Below are 26118 nucleotides of genomic sequence, written 5' to 3' on the forward strand. Positions count from 1 at the left end.
TTTGGGCTAGTTCAGGAGCTTGGACGAACACTTCCAGCACCCTCCCCAAACACAGGTGTGTGTGTGTGTGTGTGTGTGTGTGTGTGTGTGTGTGTGTGTGTGTGTGTGGCCAAATCTGCTATCTGAAAGCCTGAAAAGCCCGATTTGTTTCCTTGTACTATATGTTATAAAGTTGATTGAACCCTGAAAGGAAAATGGTGCTCTTGTACCTTAAAAGAAAAGTGCAGTACAAAAAGCTTAACATGCCACCTCCTAGATCAACTCTGGAAAAGAAGACATGAGCCAGCAGAGCCCACCCTGCCATACCCAACCACCCTTATCCTTCCACCTTCCCAAATTTAAGAAAAGAAGATACACAAAAGAAAGCCAGGTTAGAGTCCCACACTGGACCTTCCACTGTGCCACTTGTTTGCATGATCCAAGACTTGCCTGTATCTGGACTTATAGTTTATGAGCAACAGCTGTAAATTTGTTTGTTTGTTTGTTTGTATTTGATTTATACACTGTCTGACTCCGAAGGCTCTTACCAACTTGTAAATGGTAGTCCTGGTCAAGCTTATTCACACTTTTTCAACACGTGCACTTACTGCATACAGATTGAGTATCCTTTATCTGGACTGCTTGGGACCAGAAGTGTTCCAGATTTCAGATTTTTCTGGATTTTGGAATATTTGCATAATGAAATATCTTGGGCATGGGATCCAAGTCTAAACACGAAAGGTTAATGTATTTTATTTTTTTAGGTTTTATTTGAAGTATAAAAACAACGATAACTACAGGTAGCTGTAAATGTAATGAAAACTAATTGTGAGAAAATTTTCAACACAATAATGTTGCTGGTCATGTTAGACTCAAACATGGCATTTTAAGTGGAGATGAAATTCCTCTTTTTATTATCACTGTTACCCATAGGGGTATCAATAGGCCTTTTTGACATTTTCAACATTACCCTGTACTGTACCTTTACCAAACAGAGCAGAAGCCAAGCTGAGAAGGGAGTGGTGGAGGGGGACTTTCCCTTTTCTCTCTAGCACCAAAGTGAGATCAAAACATTAAAAAGCTTCGTAATAGAAACAGAGCCACAACTAGAGAGAATTACAGACAAAATCCCTGTCACTAACAGCCTTCTGAAATAATTAAGTTTTGACAGCATGGTTAAAAGCAGCAAAATTGGTAATCTGTGAGTGAGTGAGCTGAGACGTTTTGTTTTTTTGTTTTTGTTACGGCATGGTGTCCAGATTTTGGAGCATTCCGGATTTCGGATGTCCGGATAAGTGATACTCAACCTGTATTACTTTTTGAAAGTCCCAATTCAAAGGCCATAATAATTCACGGCCATAGTAAAAAGCTTTGGGGTAGGGAGTACATCCCACATAAACAAGTGAATTTGCTTCAATATAAATTGCTTATCTAGAAGGGAAATTAATTTAATATAACACATATACAGATCTTTCCTGCTATCTTTTTCTTAAATTGAACTTAAGTGGATGACAAAAGCACAGATGATGGTGCAGTGTTATATTTTGAAAAGGAGGTCTCTGATGTGGACAATTTTCCAATATAGAATTATATTAATTCACTCAACCTTTATAGAAAAGGTCTAGCAGATCGGGTGGCAAGAGGTGTAAATATGACAGATGGTGCTGAAGGAGGCCTCTTTTAAAAAACATGCTCACTGGACCCATCATACCTGAATAATTATAGGCCTGTTCCCATCTTCCTTTCCTCAGCAAGGTGTTTGAGGGGATAAGTGCTGAATCTCACCCATAGATTTTTGGATGAAAGAGATTATCTGGACCTATATAAATCTGTCATGCCCCGTGAGTTTGGGACAGAAATTGCTTGAGTTGCGCTAGCTGATGAGCTACACTAGGAGCTAGATTGGGGAGTGTGTGTCTATTGGTTCTGCTTGATATTTCAGCGGCAAACAATACCATCAACCATGGTATCCTTCTGGATGGCCTGGACTAAGAGACATTGTACCTACAGTAGCTTTGGTACTGCTTGGAAAGCAGGTTCCAGAAGGATGTCAAGGGGGAGTACTGATTGATCCTATCCTGCTGAACCTCAGGATTAGAAAAGGAGAGCTGGTCTTGTGGTAGCAAGCATGACTTGTCCCCATAGCTAAGCAGGGTTTGCCCTGGTTGCATATGAATGGGAGAGTTGATGTGTGAGCACTGCAAGATATTCCCTCAGGTGATGAAGCTGCTCTAGGAAGAGCAGGTTTCAAGTTCCCTCCCTAGCTTCTCCAAGATAGGGCTCAGAGAGATTCCTGCCTGCAATCTTGGAGAAGCCGCTGCCAGTCTGTTAAGACAATACTGAGCTAGATAGACCAATGGTCTGACTCAGTATATGGCAGTTTCCTATGTTCCCATGTTCTATCCCTTTCCTCCTTTTTATTTAACATTTACATGAAACTGTTTGAGCATACTGTCAAAAGATTGGAGATAGGTTGTCACAAATATGTAGATGTCACTCAATTCTTATCTCTCCTATCCATGTGATCCCAAGAAAGCAGTTGAAGCCCTAAATTAGTGTGCCTCAAAACAAGAGGTCTGACTACTATCATCATGCCTTGGTTATGCAAGGACTGAACTACTGAAATGTGCTGTAATTGGAGCTGTCCTTGAAAATTATTTGCAAACTTCAACTAGTCTAAAGTACAGTGGTTAGACTGCCACTGGCAGCCCAGTCTAGGGACTGGGTAGTGCCTTTAATTAACCATCTTAATTGGCTCCTAATTAGTTTCCAGGAACAATTCAGGGTGCTTGCAGTCACCTTTTAAGTCCTTCATGGCTTAGGGCTGGAGTACCTTAAGCTGCCTTCTCCTTTATGAACCTGCCTCACCTTTTAAGAACACCAATTGAGTCTTTGCTCCAGGTTGCAACTCCTTCATAGATATGTTTGGTGGCTTGGTATGTGTCCTAAATTGTGGCATTTCCTTACCCTGGAGATGCACTGGGCTCCCTCGTTGGCTCTTTTTCGCCATCAGGTGAAAACATTTTTATTCCAGTGGGCATTTTCTGGCTTGTTGTAATGTGGTTTCTTTTAGTCCTGTGCAGAATCGGTAATATCGGTTTGGATCCAATAGATATTGGTGTTGGGTCTTTTGCCTTTCTAAATATAGTTATCGGAAATCCAATAACTAACGGGGGAAATCCCCATAGAAGTTTATGGGGGGAAACAGGAAAAAAACAGAAAAAATCGGTGTGCAGGGAGCTCTGAAATTAGGCACACATGCAGTCCAGGATGGCAGGATGGTATTTAATTTCAATTAAATCTGTCCATCCATTGAGTTTTATATAAAAGTATCCTGGAAATTATATTTGCATCCAAGAAAAGCAAAAAGTGATGTCACATCCAAGAATCATAGGAGAAGCGATACGACATCCAAGAATCTACCACTTGCTTTTTCAAGTGCTAAGTAAACATTAAATTTAAAATAGCCTAAATAAATAAACGGGCAAGCGGGCAGGCAGACATATGGTAGATGGTTACCCACCCACTCACCCAAGCCACGATTGGGGCAGCGGGCAAAATTCTGCATATCTACCACCATTTTGTGCTCTGATATTCCAAGATTATTTCCTGTATTTGACCCAATATGCCTGGTATCATATCAGATTATTCCAATCCAATATATGCTTCCCTACATTGGATTGGAATTATTTAGGAGGAGAGCTCATCTTGTGGTAGGAAACATGAATTGTCCCCTTTGCTAAGCAGGATCCACCTTAGTTTGTATTTGAATGGGAGATTACATGTGAGCACTGCAAGGTATTCCCCTTAAGGGATGGGATCGCTCTGAGAAGAGCATCTGCATGCAGAAGGTTCCAGGTTCCCTCCCTGACATCTCCAGATAGGTCTGAGAGAGATTCCTGCCGGCAACCTTGGAGAAGCTGCTGCCAGTCTGTGTTGACAATACTGAGCTAGATGTACTAATGGTCTGACTCTGCATATGATAGCTTCCTATGTTCCTATTTCTGACAGCTTCAATATTGCCAATTGGGCCATTTCCAATATCAGAAATCTGATATTGCACAGGCCTAGTTTCTTTCTATAAACATTTTTCTATTGTTCTAATTGTGTATTGTAATGATTGTTTTAACTCTGTTTTACTGAATCTATTTTTGTAGACCACTTTGGGGTTTTTACATCAACTGGAATAAGTCATTACCAGGAATCGACCCTGACTTGTCGGCACACTTTACCTTTAGTATGGTAAAGCCTTTGAAATATCCGAAACCTGAAAAAAGGAGTCTCAGCTGATATCTGTATTGCAAGCATAAGAATATATGAGTTACCTGGTTTCGCGATACCGTGAGCTTGACTGAGGAGGGCTATGATTCAACCTTCTAGAAAACTTCTTCTCTCTCTCTTCTTCTTTAATTACCTTGAAAAAGGACGACAACTATGAACAGAGTCAAATGTGGGCATAGCATGAAGAAAAACTTCATCCAGCAGCTAGGTAAAACAAATGTTTGGGGACCGTCCTGTAAGATACTGCTACTTTAAGTCTAAGCTTTTCACAACATCAGTCCTCCACTTCTCCACACACATTTTCCAAATAGGGGAAGATGCCATGAAATAAACATTTTCCATGCAGAAGAATAATACAAACAAGTTCTAAGCAACTTTTGCACCACTATGCTTTTGCTACTAGCTCTGCAGAAAAAACAACAGGTTGCTCACCTGTAACTTATGATCTGTAAGTGATCCATTGACATTCATAAGCCTGGGTTCTGTGCCTGTACAGGACCTTGTGGGTGCAATTTCCAAGCTCTTCGTAACACTCGTGCTCTCTCTCTCTCTCGTTTATTTCGGCAGTTGCAGCATCATTCCTTTGGTTCATGGACTGTATTCAAGCGACGATCATCCCACAGAATCGTTCACAGAACGAGTTTAAGTCTTTTTACTGTTAACTTAGTTTAAACTCCAAAAATCTACTTCCGCAGCAGAGTGTAGGTCAATCACATAGTGCTTCACAAAAGCAAGTTTTGATGACCAGTTGGCACCTTACAAATGGCGTCTGATTGTATACCCGAGAGATGTGCTGCTGATGTTGCATAAGCTCTAGAGGAGTGGGCTCTAATTGTGTGTGGAGATTCTACTGTCTGAACTTTATATGCTAAAGAGATTAACTCTACCAGCCAATGGGACAACTCTACCAGCCAATGGGACAAGCGTTGATACAGACTGGCCTTTAGACCTACCCTTATAGGCTACAAATAGTCTATTGTTCTTTATCCCTTAGTCCTTTTTAAGTAGAACAAAAGTTACCTACGAACATCTAAAGCATGTAAAGATGTCTCAAAAGGTGTAGCAGGGTTTCTAAAAAAGGTAAGAAACACTATATCTTGATTTAAGTGAATATCAGAAGCCACCTTAGGGAGGAATGAGGGATCAATTCTCACAAGCACCTTGTCAGCAGAGTTCCCTCTAATTTTTCTAATCATTGAGTGTAAAGAGTTTTGTCCTGGGCAGCAGCTATCAAGTCAGTGTGCGCACATTAACTCACTCACTCACATGGCAATGAATCAAACCTTTTGGAGTTCTTTGAGAGTGTAAACAAGTGTGTCGATCAAAGTGATCCAGTTGACATAGTATACCTGGACTTCCAAAAAGCTTTAGACAAAGCTCCTCATCAAAGACTCCAGAGGACACTTAGCAATCATGGGATAAGGGGACAAGTACATGTGTGGATTGCTAACTGGTTGAAGGACAAGAAACAGAGGGTAGGTATAAATGGAGAGCTTTCGCAATGGAGGGAAGTAAGAAGTGGGGTCCCCCAGGGATCTGTACTGGGACCGGTGCTTTTTAATTTATTCATAAATGATCTAGAAGTAGGGGTAAGCAGCAAGGTGGCCAAATTTGCTGATGATACCAGACCTTTCAGGTAGTGAAATCCAAAATGGATTGTGTAGAGCTCCAAATGGATCTCTCCACACTGGGTGAGCGGGCAACAAAATGGCAAATGAGCTTCAGTGTTGGCAAGTGTAAAGTGATACACATTGGGATGAAGAACCCCAACTTCAAATATACGCTGATGGGATCTGAGCTGTCAGTAACTAACCAGGAGAGGGATCTTGGGGCCGTGGTGGACAGCTCGTTGAAAGTGTTGACTCAATGTGGGGCAACTGTGAAAAAGGCCAATTCCATGCTAAGGATCATTAGGAAGGGGATTGAAAATAAAGCTGTTAATATTCTAATGCCCTTATACAAAATGATGGTGCAGCCACACCTGGACAATTCTGGTCCCCACATCTAAAAAAGGACATTTCAGAACTGGAAAAGTTGCAGAAGAGGGCAACCAAGATGATCAGGGGCCTAGAGCACCTTTCTTATGAGGCAAGGCTACAACACCTGGGGCTATTTAGTTTAGAAAAAAGACGACTGTGGGGAGACATGATAGAGGTCTATGAAATCATGCATGGTGTGGAGAAAGTAGACAGAGAGAAATTCTTCTCCCTCTCACATAACACTAGAGCCAGGGGTCATCCCATGAAATTGATTGCCAGGAAATTTAGGACCGACAAACAGAAGTGCTTTTTCACACAATGCATAATCAACTTGTGGAATTTTCTGCCACAAGATGTGGTGACAGCCAACAACCTGGATGGCTTTAAGAGGGGTTTGGATAACTTCAAGGAGGAGAGGTCTATCAATGGCTACTAGTCGGAGGGCTATAGTCCACCTCCAGCCTCAAAGGCAGGATGCCTCTGAGTACCAGCTGCAGGGGAGTAACAGCAGAAGAGAGGGCATGCCATCAGCTCCTGTCTGTAGGCTTCCAGCTGCATCTGGTGGGCCACTGTGTGAAAGAGGATGCTGGACTAGATGGGCCTAGGGCCTGATCCAGCAGGGCTGTTCTTATGTTCTTAATGACTACTGCGCCGCACAAATGCGGCACACAATTCTTTTAAACCTTTCTAAAACGTTTCCCCCCCTGCCGGGGAAAGACACCCAGAGTGGTGGGGGCGCACCGCCACCAAGTACAGTTTATCTTCCACTACCTAAAGACTGCGGAACATTTTGTATCCCACCCTCCTAACTCACAGGTCAAATATTTTGATTATTTTTTTAAAAAAATTGCACCGGCTAAGTGATCAGTGGACCTTAGATTTTTTTTAAAAAATATTATCCTTATAAAAACCAGATGGCAAGTACCATCTTAAAAGAGGCATCGTCTAAAAACAAAGCATGATTTTTTCCTTTTGTACTATTTTTAACAATTAAATCAATGAACTGATCAATCAACTAAAACGTATATGATTAATTAAGGTTTCTTTAATCAAGTGACAGCTGTTCTTTGCTGATTGTGCTTTTTCTAATTATCTGAATGTTGTGCTGTGTATTCCCTGGAAAAAGAAGCCAAGTGTGGAGCCAAAGCAGAGCAATGTTGGTATATGCAAGACTGCCAAGCATTGGTGGTTTTTTTTGAAAATGAATGGATCTAAGACTCACATGCTAGATTTATTCATTGTAAATGCACAAAAGAAAACAGGGTCTTACCTTTCAGATTTATTTTATTTTATTTTATTTTGCAGTTTTTGTGCAAAAGCAGCTAATTTGTGGCTATCATGGCTATTTTTTTAAAAAAGAAAAATCTTTTACTGGGGGGGAGGGAGCCGCTGCCTCCTGTCCTCCTCTGGCTGCTCCTCCATCTGTAGCTGATGGGGTGGGTGCCACCGCTGCCTCCCATCCTCCCCCCCCCACCCCCAGTTTCAGTCTCTCTGGGCTCTGTCTCGGGAGCCCGGGGTGGGGAGAGCAGCCACTAGTTCCCATCGTCCTCTAACTGCTCCCAGAAGTGCGAGGCGGTGGCGGCTCAGCCGGTGGCAGCAGGCAGGAAATGGTGGCAGGGCAACATGGCCGGGGAGAGGGGGAAAGCGCATCAATGCTTCCTGGCCAGGGAGAAGGATAAACGGGGTGCTGGGCAGTTGGGTGGCAGTGGCGGGCGCAGCCGAGGCTCTGCACCAGCCAGGAATTGCTGCATGGGGGACTGGGTTGGTGTGTGCACGCACACGCACCTTAGAGGGAACAGTGATCGTCAGGATAAAATCTTGTATAAGGTATGTCTATTCTTAGAGCTGTTAATTCACTAGCTCTCTTTGCAGTAGTTATGGCTACTAGAAAAGCAGTCTTCAGAGAAACTAATTTCACAGAAATATTGCCCATTATATCAAAAGGCGGCTCCGAAAAGACTCAAGAAAGATAATATGTTTTGAATGCAATCTCTCTCTCTCTCTCTCTCTCTCTCTCTCTCTCTCTCACACACACACACACACACACACACACACACACACTCACACACACCTTTAAGGTGTACCCCATGGCTAATCCCATGTATGGCAGCTCTCGCGAGAGTTCGTGAGCAGAAACACCATGGTGATTGGGCAGTGGGGAATCCATATGCAGATAGGGAGGAGGAGCAGCGTGTGGCACCATGGTGGTTGGGCAGCGGGGATTCCATATGCAGATAGGGAGGAGGAGTCTGTGATAGTTAAGGACAGTTGGAATACAACTGTTATTGGTTGGAAGATATTCTTGACTGTAGAGGAGAGGAATCTCTCTATATAAAAGGGTAGTAGGCAGGGGCATGAGAAGAGAGGGGTCATGAGCGAGCCCCTTCAGGAGAAGGAAGCTGCCGTTGCGTGAATTAGATTAGGGCACAAGATGAACAAGGTCTGTTAACTCAGGAAGGGAGAGAGAAATAAAAAAAGAAGAGGGAGAAAGGAAGATGGGGAAGAGCAAGTAGAGGAGAGAGAAAGATAAAAAGAAGGGAGGGGAAAGAGAGAAAGACGGTAGGTCGAGGGATGGGCCTGAGCTTGTCAGTGGCCTGAGAATGAGTAGTCATGGCAGCAGCAGCAGCAGCAAGGAAGGGCCCAGTCAACGATTGCTGTTGTTTGAGGCTACCAAGGCCATTGGTGGAGGCAGGCAAGCAGGCAGGCAAGGGACTAGCCTGGTCCTGTCAGTGGCCATGGTGGTGGCAGCAGCAAGGAAGGGCCTGGGCAACTTCTGCTGCTGCTCCTCCTGTGGGTAGAAGCAGGACTGGGGCTTGGGTGGGGAGGTCTCTGGGGATAGGAAGCTGCAGCTTGGCCAATAAGCACCAGTAATGCTGCAGCTGCAACCAGGAGGAGTGAGGGAGATGGAAGCAACTGGATGGAGGAGGAGCAGGAGTGCAGTGAAGGTGGAGAGATCTCTGAGGTGAGGGAGGCTGTGGCAAGCAATCAATTACTAGCAAGCAGATGCTCTGCATGGGTTAGGCTATTATGTCTAAAATCTCTTCCACTTGTAAGCATAATTAAGCCTAGTGGAAACTTTTCTTTTGTTTAAAAGTATTCGATCTAGAAGCAAACTCTCCATGCTGTCAGCTTTGGAGTTCTTAGATTGGGATGTAGGATGTTCAGGGATAGCAGATCTGGACATTGGAGGTAGCTGCCAGTATCTAGGGGTGTGCACGGAACCGCGGAGCTGCGGTCCAGCACTGGGGTGGGGGGTTCCATTAAGGGGGGGGCTTTACTTACCCCTCCCGCGTTTTCCCAGCTCCGGCGGGCACCATATTTACTTGAGAAATCGGGCAGCAGGATACCTCCCTGCCGCCCGCTTCAATCCCCGCTTGGCCGTCCCCTTCAATCCCCCTGCTGCCCCCTTCAAGCCCGTTTCTTCCTTAGAAAACGGGCGGCAGGATACCTCCCTGCCACCCCTTTCCCTGCTTGGCAAAAGCAGGGAAAGGGGCGGCAGGGAGGAATCCTGCCACCCGATTTCTAAAAGGAACCTTTTAGAAATCGGGCAGCAGGATACCTCCCTGTCGCCCCTTTCCCTGCTTTTGCCAAGCAGAGAAAGGGGCGGCAGGGAGGTATCCTGCCACCCGTTTTCTAAGGAAGAAATGGGCTTGAAGGGGGCTTGAAGGGGGCGGCAGGGGGATTGAAGGGGATGGCCAAGCGGGGATTGAAGGGGGCGGCAGGGAGGTATCCTGCCACCTGATTTCTCAAGTAAATACAGCGCCCGCCAGAGTTGGGAAAACACGGGAGGGGTAAGTAAAGCTCCCCCCGCCCTTAATGGAACCCCCCACCCAATCCTGGCGAACTGAACCGCCCCGTGTCCGGACCGGTCCGGAGGCCTGTAGACTGGCCTCCGGACCGGTTCATGCACATCCCTACCAGTATCTGCACATCTACTGTTTGAGTAGAAGTGGAAACCATGCTTGGCAGTTGACCAAGGGGTTGGCAGAATGCATGATGCATTTTCTTGAATACCTTTGGCCACTACTTGGCCCAGCAGAGGAAAATGTGGAAACATGTATAGGAGTCAGTTTCTCCAACTTCTATTCTCAGATGCACTATAATCGCACTCATGCATTTTGTAAAAACTCTTGGAGCAGCTGACAATCTGAATGGGAGTACATTGTATTGGTACACTGCATTTCCTACAGTAAACCTTAACTTTCTGTGGTTCTTTTGTATGCTTATATGGAAGTATGCATTCTTCAAATCTAACACTGCAAGCTATAGCTGTTTTAAAGGAGCAGCAGGATACCTTGCAGCACTATCATTCAAAACTTCCTGGTATGGACATACTTGTTTAACCATCTTAAGTCCATTATGGGATGGATTCCACCATCCCATTTTGGAATTTGAAAGTAACTAAAGTAGAAGCCTTCTCTCCAACATATCCACCGCATAAGGGCAATTGCCAAAAAGGGTGCAATTATCTATTAACATAGAGTTTGCTGAACTGTATCTTATGCCTGTATAAACTGGCAGGGTTTTGAACTTTATCACATAGCAAGTAGAGACAACTGTGAAGTACCCATGCATCTGATGTTATGTTTTGCCATGCGAGTGCATAGAGTGCAAGTGAAGGTTTGAATTGGAACCAGTGAAATAAATGGCTGGAGCATCAAAGATACTGTTTATTGGGATCCTGCTGTTTGTTGTGGGAGCCCTGTTGTTTTGCCAATAAACCTTGCATTGAAACAAAAGATAGGGTCTTCTGTAATCTCTTCACTCTAAAGGCTTAAAGGATTGCTTTTGACGACCATAATGTCTATAGTGAGAAGATGAATATGACTGGGCAGCAGTTGACGTAAACATTTTTGCCATATATTTGAGTATTTTTACCTTTTCCAATGTGTTATCTGTTTCTTCGCTGAACAAGCCCTTTCCATCAAATCTTTCATTTCATTTTGTAGGTTTGCAGAATGAAGCCAACCATGCCTTCTGATTAACACTGCTATGGACAAAGCCCATGACTCCATTCCTGCCAAGAGGTTGGCAGTACTCAAATGCTGCCGTGTAATGCTCAGGCCCTGGGTATGTAAGAGAACATCTTCTCCATGAGCCCCTTCACCCATCAGATCATCTGGAGAGGTCTGTCTACGATTGCCATCTTCTCATCTGGTGGCTACTTGAGGACAGGTCTTCTCCATTGCCACCCCTGGCTTTGGAATTCGCTCCCTGTTGAAATAAGAGCTGCCCCATCTCTGGTAGTTTTTTAAAAAGCACTGAAGCACGTTTGTTCACCCACATTTTTAATTAGATTTATACTTTAATCGTTTTTAGTTTTTAATGTTGGCTTTTAAAATGATTTTAGTGTTTTAATCATTTTAAATTTTAATTTGTATTGTTTTTGTTTGACAACGCCCAGAGACACAGATTTTGGGCAGTATATAAATAAATGTTAAATAATATCAATAAATGTTAGTGGAATTCACAAAGGTATCTGCCAATCTCTTCATCTGGAAGATTCTGTGCTTCCTGGTACGCCTTTTCCCATAACGAATGAGGAAATTTTGCCATGCAGGCTACATAGTTCGATATACTTATTGATAAACATGCAGTTGAATAAACTCTCCTCATTCTATCGATCGTGTGTCCCTCTTTGTCAACTGGTGCTGAATGGTGCGACTAGATTTAGTAGATGTTGCACAGCCTATCACCAAAGAATTAGGAGCTGGGTGCTTCGCTAAAAAAGAGCCATCATCCTCTTGTACTTGATAAAGAACCTCTAATCTGTTAGAGCTCAGCATAAAAGTATTGAGTACCTCCCATACTGATTGAGCAGCTTTGGATATAACAGAAAGCATAGGAACCACTACTGGCTGTGCTGATTGGGATGTTGCCATAAAATCATATTCAGGATCTTTTACTTTAGAGGTCTGTATTTTAAATTTCTAGACCCAAGGCTTCAGCCATCTCAGACACTTGTACATGGTAGGCCTTCAATTCTTCGGTGGAGGAAATTGAATGTCTAGGCTGGACATTTTCTTCTTCTGATGGATCAAATGGATGCTCAGTCTCAGCAGACCCAGCTTCAGAATCTGATGAAGAGCCATAATCATCTTCTGATGAAGCCTTTCCTTCCTCCTGCACCCCGTGCAGAAGTTACTGTTGTTTTTGGACCAAGTGCGTGACTGGTTAATTCCACATGCTGTTGTTGTTAATTCAATTTCTATACTGCTCTTCCAAAAATGGCTCAGGGCGTTATATATGACATATGAAGACTGAGCCTGCATAACTCAAGACACAACTCAAGCAACTCTGGTGGCCTAGTTGCTTGAGATGAACCCAGAAATGTAGTGGTTGTTGTAATCAGTGCTTGTGTAGTAGTGGAGATAATCACTGGTAGTAGATTGATGTGAGTGTGACCCAAGAATGAGGAACCCGTAATAGGTATTGGGGCTTTAAAGAGTGAAGTGTTTTGATGTGCTTGAGAAGCTCCTAGATCTTATAAATGGAGATGATTGCCTCTCATAAGTTCCACAGAGGAAACTGGTTGTGCTTTCCACAGGCAATATTCTTCATAATCGTAGGGGAGACCTGGAGATACAGTACAGCGATACTCCTTACGTTCATCTCAATCTCTAGCTCTATGACGTGAGCAGTCATATACTGCAGGAAAACTCCATTACCTGTGCATTTGCAGCAGTGGGTACATTGGGAATAATCCCTACCAGCACTCTCAGAAAACTACTACTAGTATGTGTGGTAGATCGAGGAGAACAAAATCTTGCAAGTGATGTTGCTGATGTCTTTGGCACAGCCACATCATCATCCAATTCCCCCTCAATATCCAATCCTTGGCTGAGAAAGCCTTTAAATGTGGAGGCAGATGGAGGACTCTCTGATGAATTGAGGAGAGATAATAGGGATCATGTAGCCATTTGATCCAATGCACCCTCCATCTCTTGAAGTGGATTCTGATTCTCGACACTGACAATTTATATCGAAGGAGACCAATGTCTCAGGGTCGAGGTGCTTCCTCCCTCTATGTCAATGGTGAATGACATGGCATTCCTTCTTTCAATGCAAAGTACAACTGCTTCTCCAGCATTTGAGACATGGCTGTCAAGGAGGACAATGTCTCTTGATATTGAAGCATACGCTCCCTCAACGCTGAGGGTAATTTTTCGCTTCGTTGAACTGGGCTTGCGCTTGGCATTGACTTCTCTGTCAACTGCGTAGTGCCCAAGTCTTGCAGCGTCGATGTCGAGGAACCACGCGACTGACATTGAGGAGGGAGTGTGCGCTTATTTCTTGAAACACAGTAAGGAATGGAGTTTGAATGCCTGTGCTCCAATCCTTGTGCCTCTTAGCCAAAGGGGAGGTAGACAACTCATCCTCTGATGTTTCATGTTTCTTCTTATGCTTCCTATGGTGTGCTGAGTAAGACAAATCTCTCAACACTTCAGCAGGACTCTTAAAGACATGGTATGTCAAAACGGAATCTCCACTCAGTGTCAAGGGGTGGGACTGAGCCACTGCTGCAGTCCCTGACAGTGATCTTGATGTCGATATTGATGGTTGTGGAGATCAAGGCATATGAGTTGATGGTCTAAGTGCCTGCTCGTAGAGGGCTGCACAAAGATTGAGCACTCTAATTTTCAAAGTCTGACAGGAAAACAATGTACATATCTTGAAAATCGCAGTATTTTTATTCTCACCCAGGCACAGAAGGCAGGAATTGTAGCCGTCTATAGATGGCAACTTGCTACCACATTCAGTACACCTTTTAAAAGTCTTTTTAAACCAAGTCAAAAGCCATAAATTCCAATTACCGACATCCAACACAAATAAGAATAGTCAAAACCCAATCCAAGTCAAGCCAAAATTTATAACTAAAGTTGTCCAATTTCACTCACAGAACAAAACAGAAAACTGAGAAGCACAGTCCGACAAAGTGCACACTAAGGTGATCGGAAAAGAACTTAAGGAATGGTACTCCAAACGCCGAAATAAACTGTCACCGAGCATGAGAGGCAGTGCACAAACGCCACAAGGAGCTTGGAAATGCTAGCTGTGAGGTCCTGCGCAGGTGCAGAATACAGGCTTATGAATGGCAATGGATCATGCTACAGATTAGGGATGTGCAGGGCGTAACTATAATACGGCAAGGGGAGACAGTTGTCTGGGGGCCCACTGCCTCGGGGGCCCCCAGAGGCAAGTTACATGACTGACTCCCCCTGCCGCACACCCGCCTGGGCTTCCTTCAGTTGTATTCATCCTCTGAAATTGATGTGGGTGTTAAGACCTGGAGCGACCAGAACAGCATGTCTTTCTCTAGTACCATTAGATGACTTGCATCATCCACAATTTACAAAATCTTAAAAAAAATAATTTAGGATGATGTTCTATTGTGCACATAGGATATCTATATCTATATCTAAATTTTACTATGCTTTTTGTTATCACTATTCAACCTCATTTAAGATTTCTTTACTTCACGAGCTGAGCTGGGGGGGCGGGATTTTAAAATCTTGTCTCTGGGCCCACTCCAACCTTGCTACGCATGGTGGGGATGTGCACAGTACAGGAATTTGTGTTCTGTTCCGAGTTTGGAACTCAAATGCCCAGAACATTCCATTGGAACAACTGGTCGTGCCAGTTGATTTGTATAACAAGCCAACCAAGAAGAAAGGAGATCACAAGCCATTCAGAATCCAGTGCCAAAACCTGTCCGCACGGGAAAAACACACCTCCAAAATGGCGCTTGGAACACTCAAAACATTCTGACTTGAAAAGGAGCTGTTACATTCCGACATCAAAACAGGCCTTTCATTTGAATGGTGTTCTGTTTCGAGTTCAAAATACCAACAGCCTATTTTGAGTCGAAACGTTTTCAACATGCCTACTACTGATCTCTTGCATCCTTGAATACTGGTTCTTCATAACCTCAATCAGATGATATAACAGTAACCACTCATGGGTTTGTATCTCTGGAGTTCATCTCTCTACTCTATATTTTGCAGGATTCACCAAGCTTGAATCTTCAAGGAACCATCTCATCAACTGTAGTGTGGACACTTTTAATAAACTGACATTTAAATTAATTGTATATTTTTAAGAGAGATCAAACATACAAAACCAAATTACAAAATATACAATTTGAGGCAAAGAACAGATATGAATGTCAACTACCTCCTCCTTTTTTGTTTCTTTTTCTTGATGCTGAAAGAAGTCTGATTTCAGGCTCCCCGATGATGGCTGCTCTGGTGGAGGTAGATAGCTCTTTGTATTCACAGCATCAAAAAGTTTTTCTACAAATATCTGGGTCTCTAAAATATACACCAAATATAAAAAGATGAGTGCATAAGAAATAACTATGCTTAATGCTACCCGGAATCTAGTGAATCATTTTTCATTGGCTTCGTGCTACCTGGAGCAAGTGGCAACTGCATGCAAGAGATAAGTCAAATGGTCATACCTCTCTCCCACGATCTTAATAAGGTTTTCAGTCAGACCTCTTTGGAGTTCACCATAACTGTTCTAATTTTAACTTGGTACTATTGTGTTATAATCTGTCCGTTTTATTATGCTGAGTCTCTTTTCTTATATGTAAGCATGTAAGTATGTATGTTTTAGCTATGCACTGGTCCATGACCATAATAAAGGACTGACTGACTGACTGACTGACTGACTGACTCTCCCACGATTGTCAAAATACTAAGGCTACGTCCCAGACCTAGAACTTTTAAGGCTCAGAAAGGCAAGGTGGAGAGACTCATTTTGCCTTACACTCTCTAATCAGATACTGATACTCTACAGCAGGGTAAACAACTTTTGCTCTCCAGCTGCTGAACAGGGTTCAGGAAATCCACTAGTCTACTTGTTTGTGACGAGAAAGAAATGATGCCTGACAAGTTAAAAAATAATAATCCTGACGAGTTATGTACCAACATAACTCAACGAGTAAAAATGTGTCGTCTGGCTGGTGAACAGAGCCAACCTTCCTTGCCTGCCCCCGTCCCCATTCCCAACCACAATAAACTGTGGGTGGGGATGATGAGAGCTGTAATTCAACAACAGCTGAAGAAACAAGGCTGCCTACCTCTGCTCTAAGAAAGAAAATGTGAAGGCATGCATTCAGCTGCTGTAATTGACGAGGTTTGCAGACTAGAACCACTTTTTAAAGTGCTGGAATAGGCCCTTCAGTTACCATACTAGAGGAGGGGGAAGAGTGCAGGGAAGCACAGAATAGAGGGGAGGTGGGAAGCACACAAATAATTGTTTCCAATTCTTTTACACTTCAGTCTAATAACCACTCAAAATATGTCAGACTCTGACCCTAAAAGAGGGAAACTCTTGAAGCAATCATTTGCTACAACATTAAAATATCTATCTTTTATGTATTATACTTACTCCATTTCTAGGAAGCAATAAAGCTGTTACATTGTATACATTTTGTTCTACTTCGTGTATAGTTCAAGATGTAGTGAAATCAAATGCAGTGCATCCTAATAGGAGCCAGAATTCAGAACTAACTGAAACTTTGTATTTACAAGATCTCACCCTTTTGAAGAAACACATCCAGCTGATCAACACACAATGCCTTAAGTTCTTTCTCACTTTTATCCTTCTTGACTAGAGCAAGAACATATTTAGCTAAGGCTGATGGATCCGCATCACATCTGTAAACGAAGAAGATATATAAGAGTATTGTCAGCAGTGAACATAACTTTAAAATTACCTTAAACTGGTAGATGCCCAGTATTGTCAGTGGGCAGCATCCAGACTAGTTAGGTCATGACTAACCAGCAATGAAATCAAGTTAACCTAGCCACAACTGAGTCCCATTAATGTCAAATTGTGACTTAGTTACAACTTACTTTGGATGTTGTTGTATCTTTTACTCTTCAATTTGGTATTTATTTTCATTTATAGATATTTCAAAAGTCTGTTCTTTTCTCCTTTTTTAACTTAATAATGACATGACAGATACAAACTAAGAAATTAAGGACTAAGTGGGTTGCAAGGACTAAGTGGTTTAAGGAGAGTACAGATAGGAGGAATGAAATGACTGTGTGGTGGAGTGAGATTAAGGTTAACTTTGCTTTTAATTTGTTTTTTCATCTTAACAAAAAGCCTGTTCCTAGATTCCATCTGTCTGTCATACTAAATTTAGTTTGGAACACCATTGTGGTCATGGTTAAACAGGTTTCCTATCCCTGGCAAAGGGTGATACTTCTAGAATATGGGCATTTACTTTTTGAGGAATCACAAAGAGCTGTAAGAAGAGAAACAGTAACAATCAACTTAGATCTTTTCAATAAGACAGTTCAATGTATAATATACTAGGCCTGCACTATTGGGAATATCCCAACTCTCAATAGTGCCAATCCCTCCACCACCACCACCACCACCACGGGGAGGCAGCCAATCATGGGGCAATAGACCCAGGTAGCACAGGGGGTTTCTTCAAAACCCAGCACTTGAATCCATCCCTTGAAGACTGGACAGGTGGAGAGAACATCAGGAGCATCCATGGGGACAGCAGCAAGCCAGGCAGGAGAGCATAGGAATGAGCATGTGGAGGCCTGTGGTTCCTCCCACCGAGACTGCATCCCCACGCTCTTTCCCAGCCTCCCCAGTGTGACTCGCAACCCGCCCATGGATGCTCCTGGCATTCTCCCCACTCTTCCAGCCTTCCCCACACCAGTGCTGTGTTAGGATTTAAAGAGCCACCACCATACTACCTGGGGCAACTGCCCCACAATCGGCTGCCTACCCAAGTTGGGGGTGGTGGTGGTGCTACTAAGAGTTCTGATACTCCCAATAGCAGAGGCCTATAATATACTATTGCATTATTTAACCATAATCAGGGTTCACAAAACACCGCCAGATATGCAGCTAGGTAATTTTGGAACCTGGACCTAAAGGTCTTTGGAGCCCCCACTCCCCGCCACCTCCTCTGCAAATTAATCATCAACCACCTACACACAAACTGTGACACATACAGTATTTTTAATACATTGGTTCTTAAGGGCACAGACAGCAACTGAACTCACAAGAAAGTAAGAATATAAAACAGATATTCATGCAAATTTGCAGAAACATTTCAACAAGCAACTCAACATATTCCCATCCACATATTTCTTTCCCCACTCCCCCCATAGTCACTAAAGCAGAGGTTACACTTGGCCACCCGGATGCAGGTTACAGTTGGGAATGCTGTCCGGTGGTTGCGTGATGTGGCAACCACACCACCAGAGAGACACTAAAGAGGATTTGGGGGCCCCCAGTCAGGGTGTGTGGAGGCCCTGGACTTTGGCCCGGAAATCCAGGTGGAAGATTGTTTATGAACACTGCTGATACCCTTATCAAGCAACGCTAATTTGCAAGATGTGGTTAGTGCCTGGTTTGTAGAGAATCACAGAAACAGTCACTTATCAAACACTGAATGTTTTGGTCAGTAATAGACCGTGTTCACCACCCTCCCTGCAGCCATCCCCTCAGCTGCGCAGCGGCTAGAATTAAAATAATATTTTTTTAAAAAAAAACGCACAGAGGTTTGTAGTGGGGCAGGCAAGCATCTTTTTTCTAAACTAGCCCCAGGTGTTGTAGCCTTGCCTCATAAGAAAGATGCTCTAGGCCCCTGATCATCTTGCTTGCCCTCTTCTGCAACTTTTCCAGTTCTAAAATGTCCTTTTTAGATGGGGTGACCAGAATTGTACGCAGTACTCCAGGTGTGGCCACACCATAGTTTTGTATAAGGGCATTATAATGTTAGCCGTTTTATTTTCAATCCCATTCCTAATGATCCCTAGCATAGAATTGGCCTTTTCCACAGCCACCGCACATTGAGTCGACATTTTCAATGAGCTGTTCACCACGACCCCAAGATCCCTCTCCTGGTCAGTCACTGACAGCTCAGATCCCATCAGCGTATACTTGAAGTTGAGGTTTTTCGTCCCAATGTGCATCACTTTATACACTTGCCAACACTGAAACACATTTGCCATTTTGTCGCCCACTCCCCCAGTTTGGAGAGATCCTTTTGGAGCTCCTCACAATCCGTTTTGAAATTCACTATCCGAAAGAGTTTGGTATCATCTGCAAATTTGGCCACCTCGCCGCCTATCCCTACTTCTAGATCGTTTATGAATAAATTAAAATGCACCGGACCCAGTACAAATCCATGGGGGACCCCACTTCTTACTTCCCTCCATTGTGAAAACTCTCCATTTATACCTACCCTCTGTTTCTTGTCTTTCAACCAGTTAGCAATCCACACATGTACTTGTCCCCTTATCCCATGACTGCTAAGTTTTCTCTGGAATCTTTGATAAGGAACTTTGTCTAAAGCTTTTTGGAAGTCCAGATATACTATGTCAACTGGATCACCTTGATCGACACACTTGTTCACACACTCAAAGAACTCCAAAAAGTTTGTGAGGCAAGATTTACCTTTGCAGAAGCCATGTTAGTTCTCTCCCAGCAGGGCCTGTTCCTCTATGTGCTTTACAATTTTATCCTTGAGGATGCTTTGCATCAACTTGCCTGGAATTGATGTTAAGCTAATCAGCCTGTAATTTCCCAGATCGTCCCTGGATCCCTTTTTGAAAATCGGTGTTACATTGGCTACTTTCCAGTCCCCCAGTACAGAGCCCGCTGCAAGATTCTCCCACCTGCACTGGAGCTCAGAAAGCAGCTGCCACTAGGGGTGTGCACGGAACCGCGGAGCTGCGGTCCGGCACTGGGTGGGGGGTTCCAAAAGAGTGTGTGTGGGGGCTTTACTCACCCCTTCAAGAATTCTGAAGTATATATTCGAGTAAGCGGGCGGCATACCTCCCTGCTGCCTGCTTCACTCCCCCTCCTCCGGCGGCGCGCGTTTCTCCTTAAATTTCTGGCTTCAATTGCAATCGGGCGGCAGGGTAGCTCCCAGTCCCTGCCGCCCGGCTCTTCCATACCCCCGTGTCTCGGCTGGCGGCCGCCCCCTGCTTAGTCACAGGACCCCTGCCACCCCTTCCCTTCCAATACACAGGCGGCCGGCAGGAGAGCTCTCCTGCCGACCCCGTCCCCTTCCCCGGCTCGGCTGCAAATGGCTTCTAGGAAGCCTTTTGCGCGCCTGCGCAAAAGGCTTCCTAGAAGCCATTTGCAGCCAAGCCGGGGAAGCGAGCGGACGGCAGGGAGTTCTCCCGCCGCCCGCTCGCTGAAGTTAACGTTAACTTCAGCGAGCGGGCGGCGGGAGAACTCCCTGCCGTCCGCTCGCTTCCCCGGCTCGGCTGCAAATGGCTTCTAGGAAGCCGGGGAAGCGAGCGGACGGCAGGGAGTTCTCCCGCCGCCCGCTCGCTGAAGTTAACGTTAACTTCAGCGAGCGGGCGGCGGGAGAACTCCCTGCCGTCCGCTCGCTTCCCCGGCTCGGGAAGCCATTTGCAGCCGAGCCGGGGAAGGGGACGGGGTCGGCAGGAGAGCTCTCCTGCCGGCCGCCTGTGTATTGGAAGGGAAGGGGAGGCAGGGGTCCTGTGACTAAGCAGGGGGCGGCCGCCAGCCGAGACACGGGGGTATGGAAGAGCCGGGCGGCAGGGACTGGGAGCTACCCTGCCGCCCGATTGCAATTGAAGCCAGAAATTTAAGGAGAAATGCGCGCCGCCGGAGGAGGGGGAGTGAAGCGGGCGGCAGGGCGGTATGCCGCCCGCTTACTCGAATATATACTTCAGAATTCTTGAAGGGGTGAGTAAAGCCCCCCTATTCTTTTTAGAACCACCCACCCGAACCAAAACCACCCCGTGTCCGGACTGGTCTGCAGGCCTTTAGAATGGCCTCCGAACCGGTCCGTGCACATGCCTAGCTGCCACCCACTCTAAGAGGAGGCTTAGGCTTGCAGGCACACGTGTACTCTCTTCCCAGCCCTCACCACCTTCAGCAACTTTCTAATTAACTTATTAATCAAGCTTTCTAATTAACTAATTAATTAACACATCCCTCCAATATTTGGCTAGAGGTGGCATTGAAGAGGGGAGCTGAGATGAAACCCCACCCCCCACCCCGCAACGGCCATGCTCAACTTGCAGCCAGCCTCAAGGGTTAACTGGGGATGAACAAGGGTAAATACCAAAGGATGAAACCACAGGCAGGAAGGGGGGGGGGGTGAAAGGACGGAACAAAGAATGGACAGCAGGGAGTAGAGAAATCAGCTGGAGGTGGTGAGGGCTGGCTTTGATGTTTTTAGCTCGGAGAAGGCTCATGAGCAGCTTCCCTTTCCTTCTGCTTCCCCCCATGCCCAGCTCCCTACAGGCTTCCTTATCCAATGGGAAAGGCAGGGGTGGGACTTCTGCCAGGAGCTTCAGTGCTGGGAGAGGGAACAAGAGAGAGCGTGTGCATCACAATGTTTAAGCCAGTATAAATCTCTAAATGAGACCGAAGTGGAGGTCACAGGTGTGCTGAGGAGAGGGGACAAGGCAGTGTGTGTATTGTAGGTGTGTGTTTGTAGACTGTAGAGCAAGGCTGCTCAACTTCAGCCCTCCTGCAGATGTTGGCCTACAAGTCCCATAATTCCTGGCTATTGGCCACTGTGGCTGGAGATTATGGGAGTTGTAGAACAAAAGCAGCTGGGGAGGCCTAAGTTGAACAGGTCTGCTGTAGAGGGAGGTGTGTGGGATGGGAAGGAAGAGTGTATCAGAGGGTGAGAGTGTGTGTGTGTATACGCACACAGAGACCATGTTCTTTATCTCTCTGAAAACTAGTGCCCAAAACTCACAGACTAAGGCTGGTTAAGAGTAGCCTTAAGGGGGCTTACTCCCAAAGCACTTGTGCACAGAGTTGCAGTCTTAAGTACTATAAATGAAGCCGTCCTCTCAAGGACCTATTGGCTTTAGAAGAGCACTTAGGGCCCTGATGTTGCACTGTAAAGAGGACGGCCAGGAAATTAACTATCACAAAACTAAAATCATGGCCTTTGCCAGGAGTCCCAAGATCCACTCCTGGATGATTGAGCAACATGAGATTGAGCAAGTTGCACATTTCAAATACTTGGTGTAGTTTTTGATTCTGGTGGCTCTAGAAAAGTTCACTGAGAACATGTGGCTTTAAATGCCCAGAGAAGCTCCTCTGCCATTCTCCAATTTCTGTGGACAAGAGGAGGCAATTATCTACCCGCGGATCTTGAACTGTTCATAATCAAGCCACTAGCTCAACTCCTCTATGGTGCACAACTGGGCCCTTTCCCCAATATTGCGACTCTGGAACGTGTACAATCTAAATTCCTGAGAGCAGCGCTCCATGTTTTGAGATGTGTCTCCCATTCCACTTTGTGCCTGGAGACAGGCCTGATTAAGATTAAGACTAGGGTGTGGGTGACCACTCTCTGCTATTGGCTCAGACTATCCTTTTGCCCAATTGGTTTTGCCCCCCTAACCTTACACAACGATTACCCAGCTAGTTGGATTCAGACAATTGAGGCAAAAATAGTCACATTAGGCCTCTCCCCCATGACCTTGCTCAACATGGGCTATGATCAGGTAAAAGCAACCATCAAACAGCACATTATAGCCAATGAAAGCCAAACTGATCTCAGCAGTGTTCCAAAATTTTATGCCACTGACGGGCTTAGATACTCTGCTTCTCCAGCAGCATAGCTCACCCAACTGGAGGTCCCTAACCACAGAAGAGCATTCACTTTGGCTCACTGCCATGGCCTCCCCTCAGCAGTGCTTGAAGGCCGCTATAGAGGGACCTCATTTGCATAGCAACTATGCCCCTGTGGATTAGGGCAGATCGAAACTACTGAGCATGTCCTCCTATACTGCTCATTCTAGAGATATTTGTGCCTCTCTCATCCTTCCATTGCTAAGCAAGTACCCAGGTCATCCAAGCCAATTCTACAGCTCCTTGCTACTCTCTGACTCTAAGCTTGCCATTACATATAGCGTTGCCAGGTACTGTGCGGCTACGATCAGCATTCGTCAGTGGATGATAGGCAGTGAGCCCTTCCAGCCTTAATCTGACTCTCTGCGACTCTGGGCAGGCCCTGTAATTGCTCACATGCTTCCCCTTTCTACTGTTCGATATACCCTCACTTTGGCAGATTTCCAGTTTTATTACTCAGGAGTTTATATATTTCTGCTACCTTTTAACCTTATTACAATTTTATGTCTCCTTTTACTTCTGCTATCTCTCAGGCATTGAGGCCCTCATGCATACTATTTTTGGTCCTTTTATATTATTAGTCCTTATGTTCTTAATTTTTTAAAATTTCTATATGTAATCCTTTTTATCTAATCTCACTTTTAACACATAATCACTCTTACATTTTAACATTGGCTTAGTATTTTTATATGTATTATTTTATATGCAAGCATTTCTTTTATTTAATCTTATTTCTACCATGTAATCATCCCTATACTTTATGTGGGTCTCAGACCGTAATAAAGATTGATTTGATTATACAGGAAACAGCTTTCAGTACCATTGGAGTTCCCAGATCATTTCTTCAGAAGACTGTCCATGTAAGTTCCTTTAATGCGCAAAGCACTTCACTTACTTGAGTCTCCAACAGAAGCTATTACTCCTATAGATTCAGGAAAGACCCTTTGGGACATTTTATGTGAAAGGAAGTCCTCCTATATCAGTCAAGTCTTCATTTAAGGAATTTAGATGCATTGTTATCTAAAGCCAAGCATTTCCCTGTAGCGAGGTTGTGTATTGCATCCCTCTCAGTGCTGGTATTTAGCTAGCTACAGCAGAAGAATTAGTGAATCTGCATTCTTTCCATTTCTGCATTTCCCCCTCTCATCTGTCTATGAATCTTTTCGCCAAAACCAAGGAGAGACTTTTTAACTACTCCCAAGCCATCCCCATGAGAGAGGAAAACTGGTCTTGTGGTAGCAAGCATGACTTGTCCCCTTAGCTGCTCTGGGAAGAGCATAAGGTTCCAAGTTCCCTCCCTGGCATCTCCAAGATAGGGCTGAGAGAGATTCCTGCCTGCAACCTTGGAGAAGCTGCTGCTAGTCTGTGTAGACAATACTGAGCTAGATGGACCTATGGTCTGAATTGGTATATGGCAGCTTCCTATGTTCCCTGAACTATCTGAGCCATTTTGTGGCTATGGGGTGATCCTGCCTCACTGCAGGCATTCCTGAAACCTTCAGATCTCAGTATTGTTGCTTTTCAACAAGTGCAGTTTGCACTTTTAAACTGTATGTTTCAGTATCATTGCAGTCATTGAGATGCTAAGCTAAATGCATTACATTCTTATCTAAGTGTATGACAATCTGAGTGTATGACATTCTTATCTTGCAAACTTTTCTTAAAGGCCTTGTTTTAGATTCTGTCATGTTTTTATTATACTGAAATGTGAAGCAGAAAAAAGTAACAATCCAATTTTATAAATAGAATTGTAAAATACATTTCTTTCCTTCGATATTTATGGAGTGTGTGTTGTATCTACAGTGCCGCATAATACACATGTGCGCACACTGCCTTGATAATGCCACCCAGAACAAAACTCATTCCACTCACTGATGAAAGAAGTTTAAGGGAACACTAGTCAAAACTAACTTAAGTCCCATTAATTAATTGTAACGGGACTTGATCATGACTAATTTAGTCTGAAATGCTTACCCTTGTTTCAGGAAAACATAAAAAATAGCAACACTGTCTTTGAGCAATCAAGTTTTTATTACCATCTTCAATAAGCTTTAACGTTTAAGCTTGTTATCATAGGTGTGGAAATTACTTCTGAAGTGTTTCTCTTTTCTAATGTGACAACACAACACAAGAACAGTCTGTAATCCACATAAAATGTTTGCATGTATATGCAGTTCATTTATTTCATAAATTTATATACACTGATTTTTCACCAAAGTAGCCCCCAGTTGAAATGCATGTGCAAGCATCATGTTATAATCTACATACCAGCTGCTTATTAATTCCTTTGAAAAAAAATTTCATGAAAGAATGTTGGCAAAACAATAGAAAGAAATCACTGTGTTTTATCTGAGAAAAGTTATTCCACATTTAGGAATAGCCACTGGCCTGGTTGCTTAGAATCTGCCTCCTGGTGGCCAGAAAGTAAAGCTTCTGTAAACCAATTTCAAACTCTAAGCTAAAAAAACTCTGCTGCTGCCCAGGCCTAATGCAGTGGAAGAATTCTGTGCTCACTCCCTTCATCTACTAGGGATGTGCATGAATCAGTTTTTTCAATTTTATTTCTGCCCCAATCGAATCACCCCTGATTTCTTTTATGTCCGAATCTGTCCCCAGAATCACCCCAGATTATATTTGGATTTGATTTGGATCCATTTGGAACACTTATAAAGGTCCTAGGGGCACCAAATATGGGTGGTGGGTAGGTCACCATGGGTGCCACTTACCACCCAAATTTCAAGGCAGTGAGGGCACTTGGTTGATTTTTAAGGGTTGGGTTTTTTAAAAAAGTTTTTACTTATTTTGTATATTTCCACCTTAGGAAACAATGGGGCTTCAAAGTCACTGTATTCTAATCCTAACTTGTTGCATCCCTGTGAGGATTCATTGCTCATCTTCATTTCTTCTGTTCATTTTGACTGTCATCGGACAGTGCCAACTGAAAACTGCCATGTGCCAACTACACCCCCCCACACACACACACACCCCACACACTGGGGTACTCAGTTTATTTTTAGGAAATTTTTACTCTTTGGTGTGTAATGAATCTCACAGGAATTCATTATGAGGAAACGTTATTAGGCACCAAAGAGTCTAAACACTTGAAAAAATTTTATAGAAATTTAACTGAGTAGTACCCCACTGCCTTGCGCATGGGATGAGGGGTATAGTTGGCACATGGCAGTTGACAATTGGCACTGTCCAACGACAGTCAAAATGAATAGAAGAAATGAAGGTGTGTAATGAATACTGATAGGGA

The 26118-nt window shown here is 44.1% G+C and overlaps 1 protein-coding gene across 4 annotated transcripts in view; it reads right to left on the reverse strand.

Annotated features, from left to right (window-relative positions):
• RBM26 (RNA binding motif protein 26) overlaps positions 1-26118 on the reverse strand; it is a 142049-nt gene that overhangs the window by 102358 nt on the left and 13573 nt on the right. For 2 of the 4 annotated variants that reach the window (XR_008318745.1, XM_053305403.1), the window contains exons 2-5: positions 16785-16903; positions 15414-15550; positions 4305-4393; positions 2947-3054 (exon numbers count right to left, since the gene is read on the reverse strand). Coding sequence is in view for 1 of the 4 variants with exons in the window: in XM_053305403.1 (XP_053161378.1) it covers positions 2947-3054; positions 4305-4393; positions 15414-15550; positions 16785-16903 (453 nt within the window). In the remaining 3 variants the exon portion in view is untranslated. Of the gene's footprint in view, positions 1-2946; positions 3146-4304; positions 4394-15413; positions 15551-16784; positions 16904-26118 lie in introns of those variants that run through there. The other 2 variants (XR_008318746.1, XR_008318747.1) reach the window with 2 other exon arrangements.

This window comes from Hemicordylus capensis, chromosome 3 (assembly GCF_027244095.1).
Source record: "Hemicordylus capensis ecotype Gifberg chromosome 3, rHemCap1.1.pri, whole genome shotgun sequence".
Lineage (NCBI taxonomy): Eukaryota > Metazoa > Chordata > Lepidosauria > Squamata > Cordylidae > Hemicordylus > Hemicordylus capensis.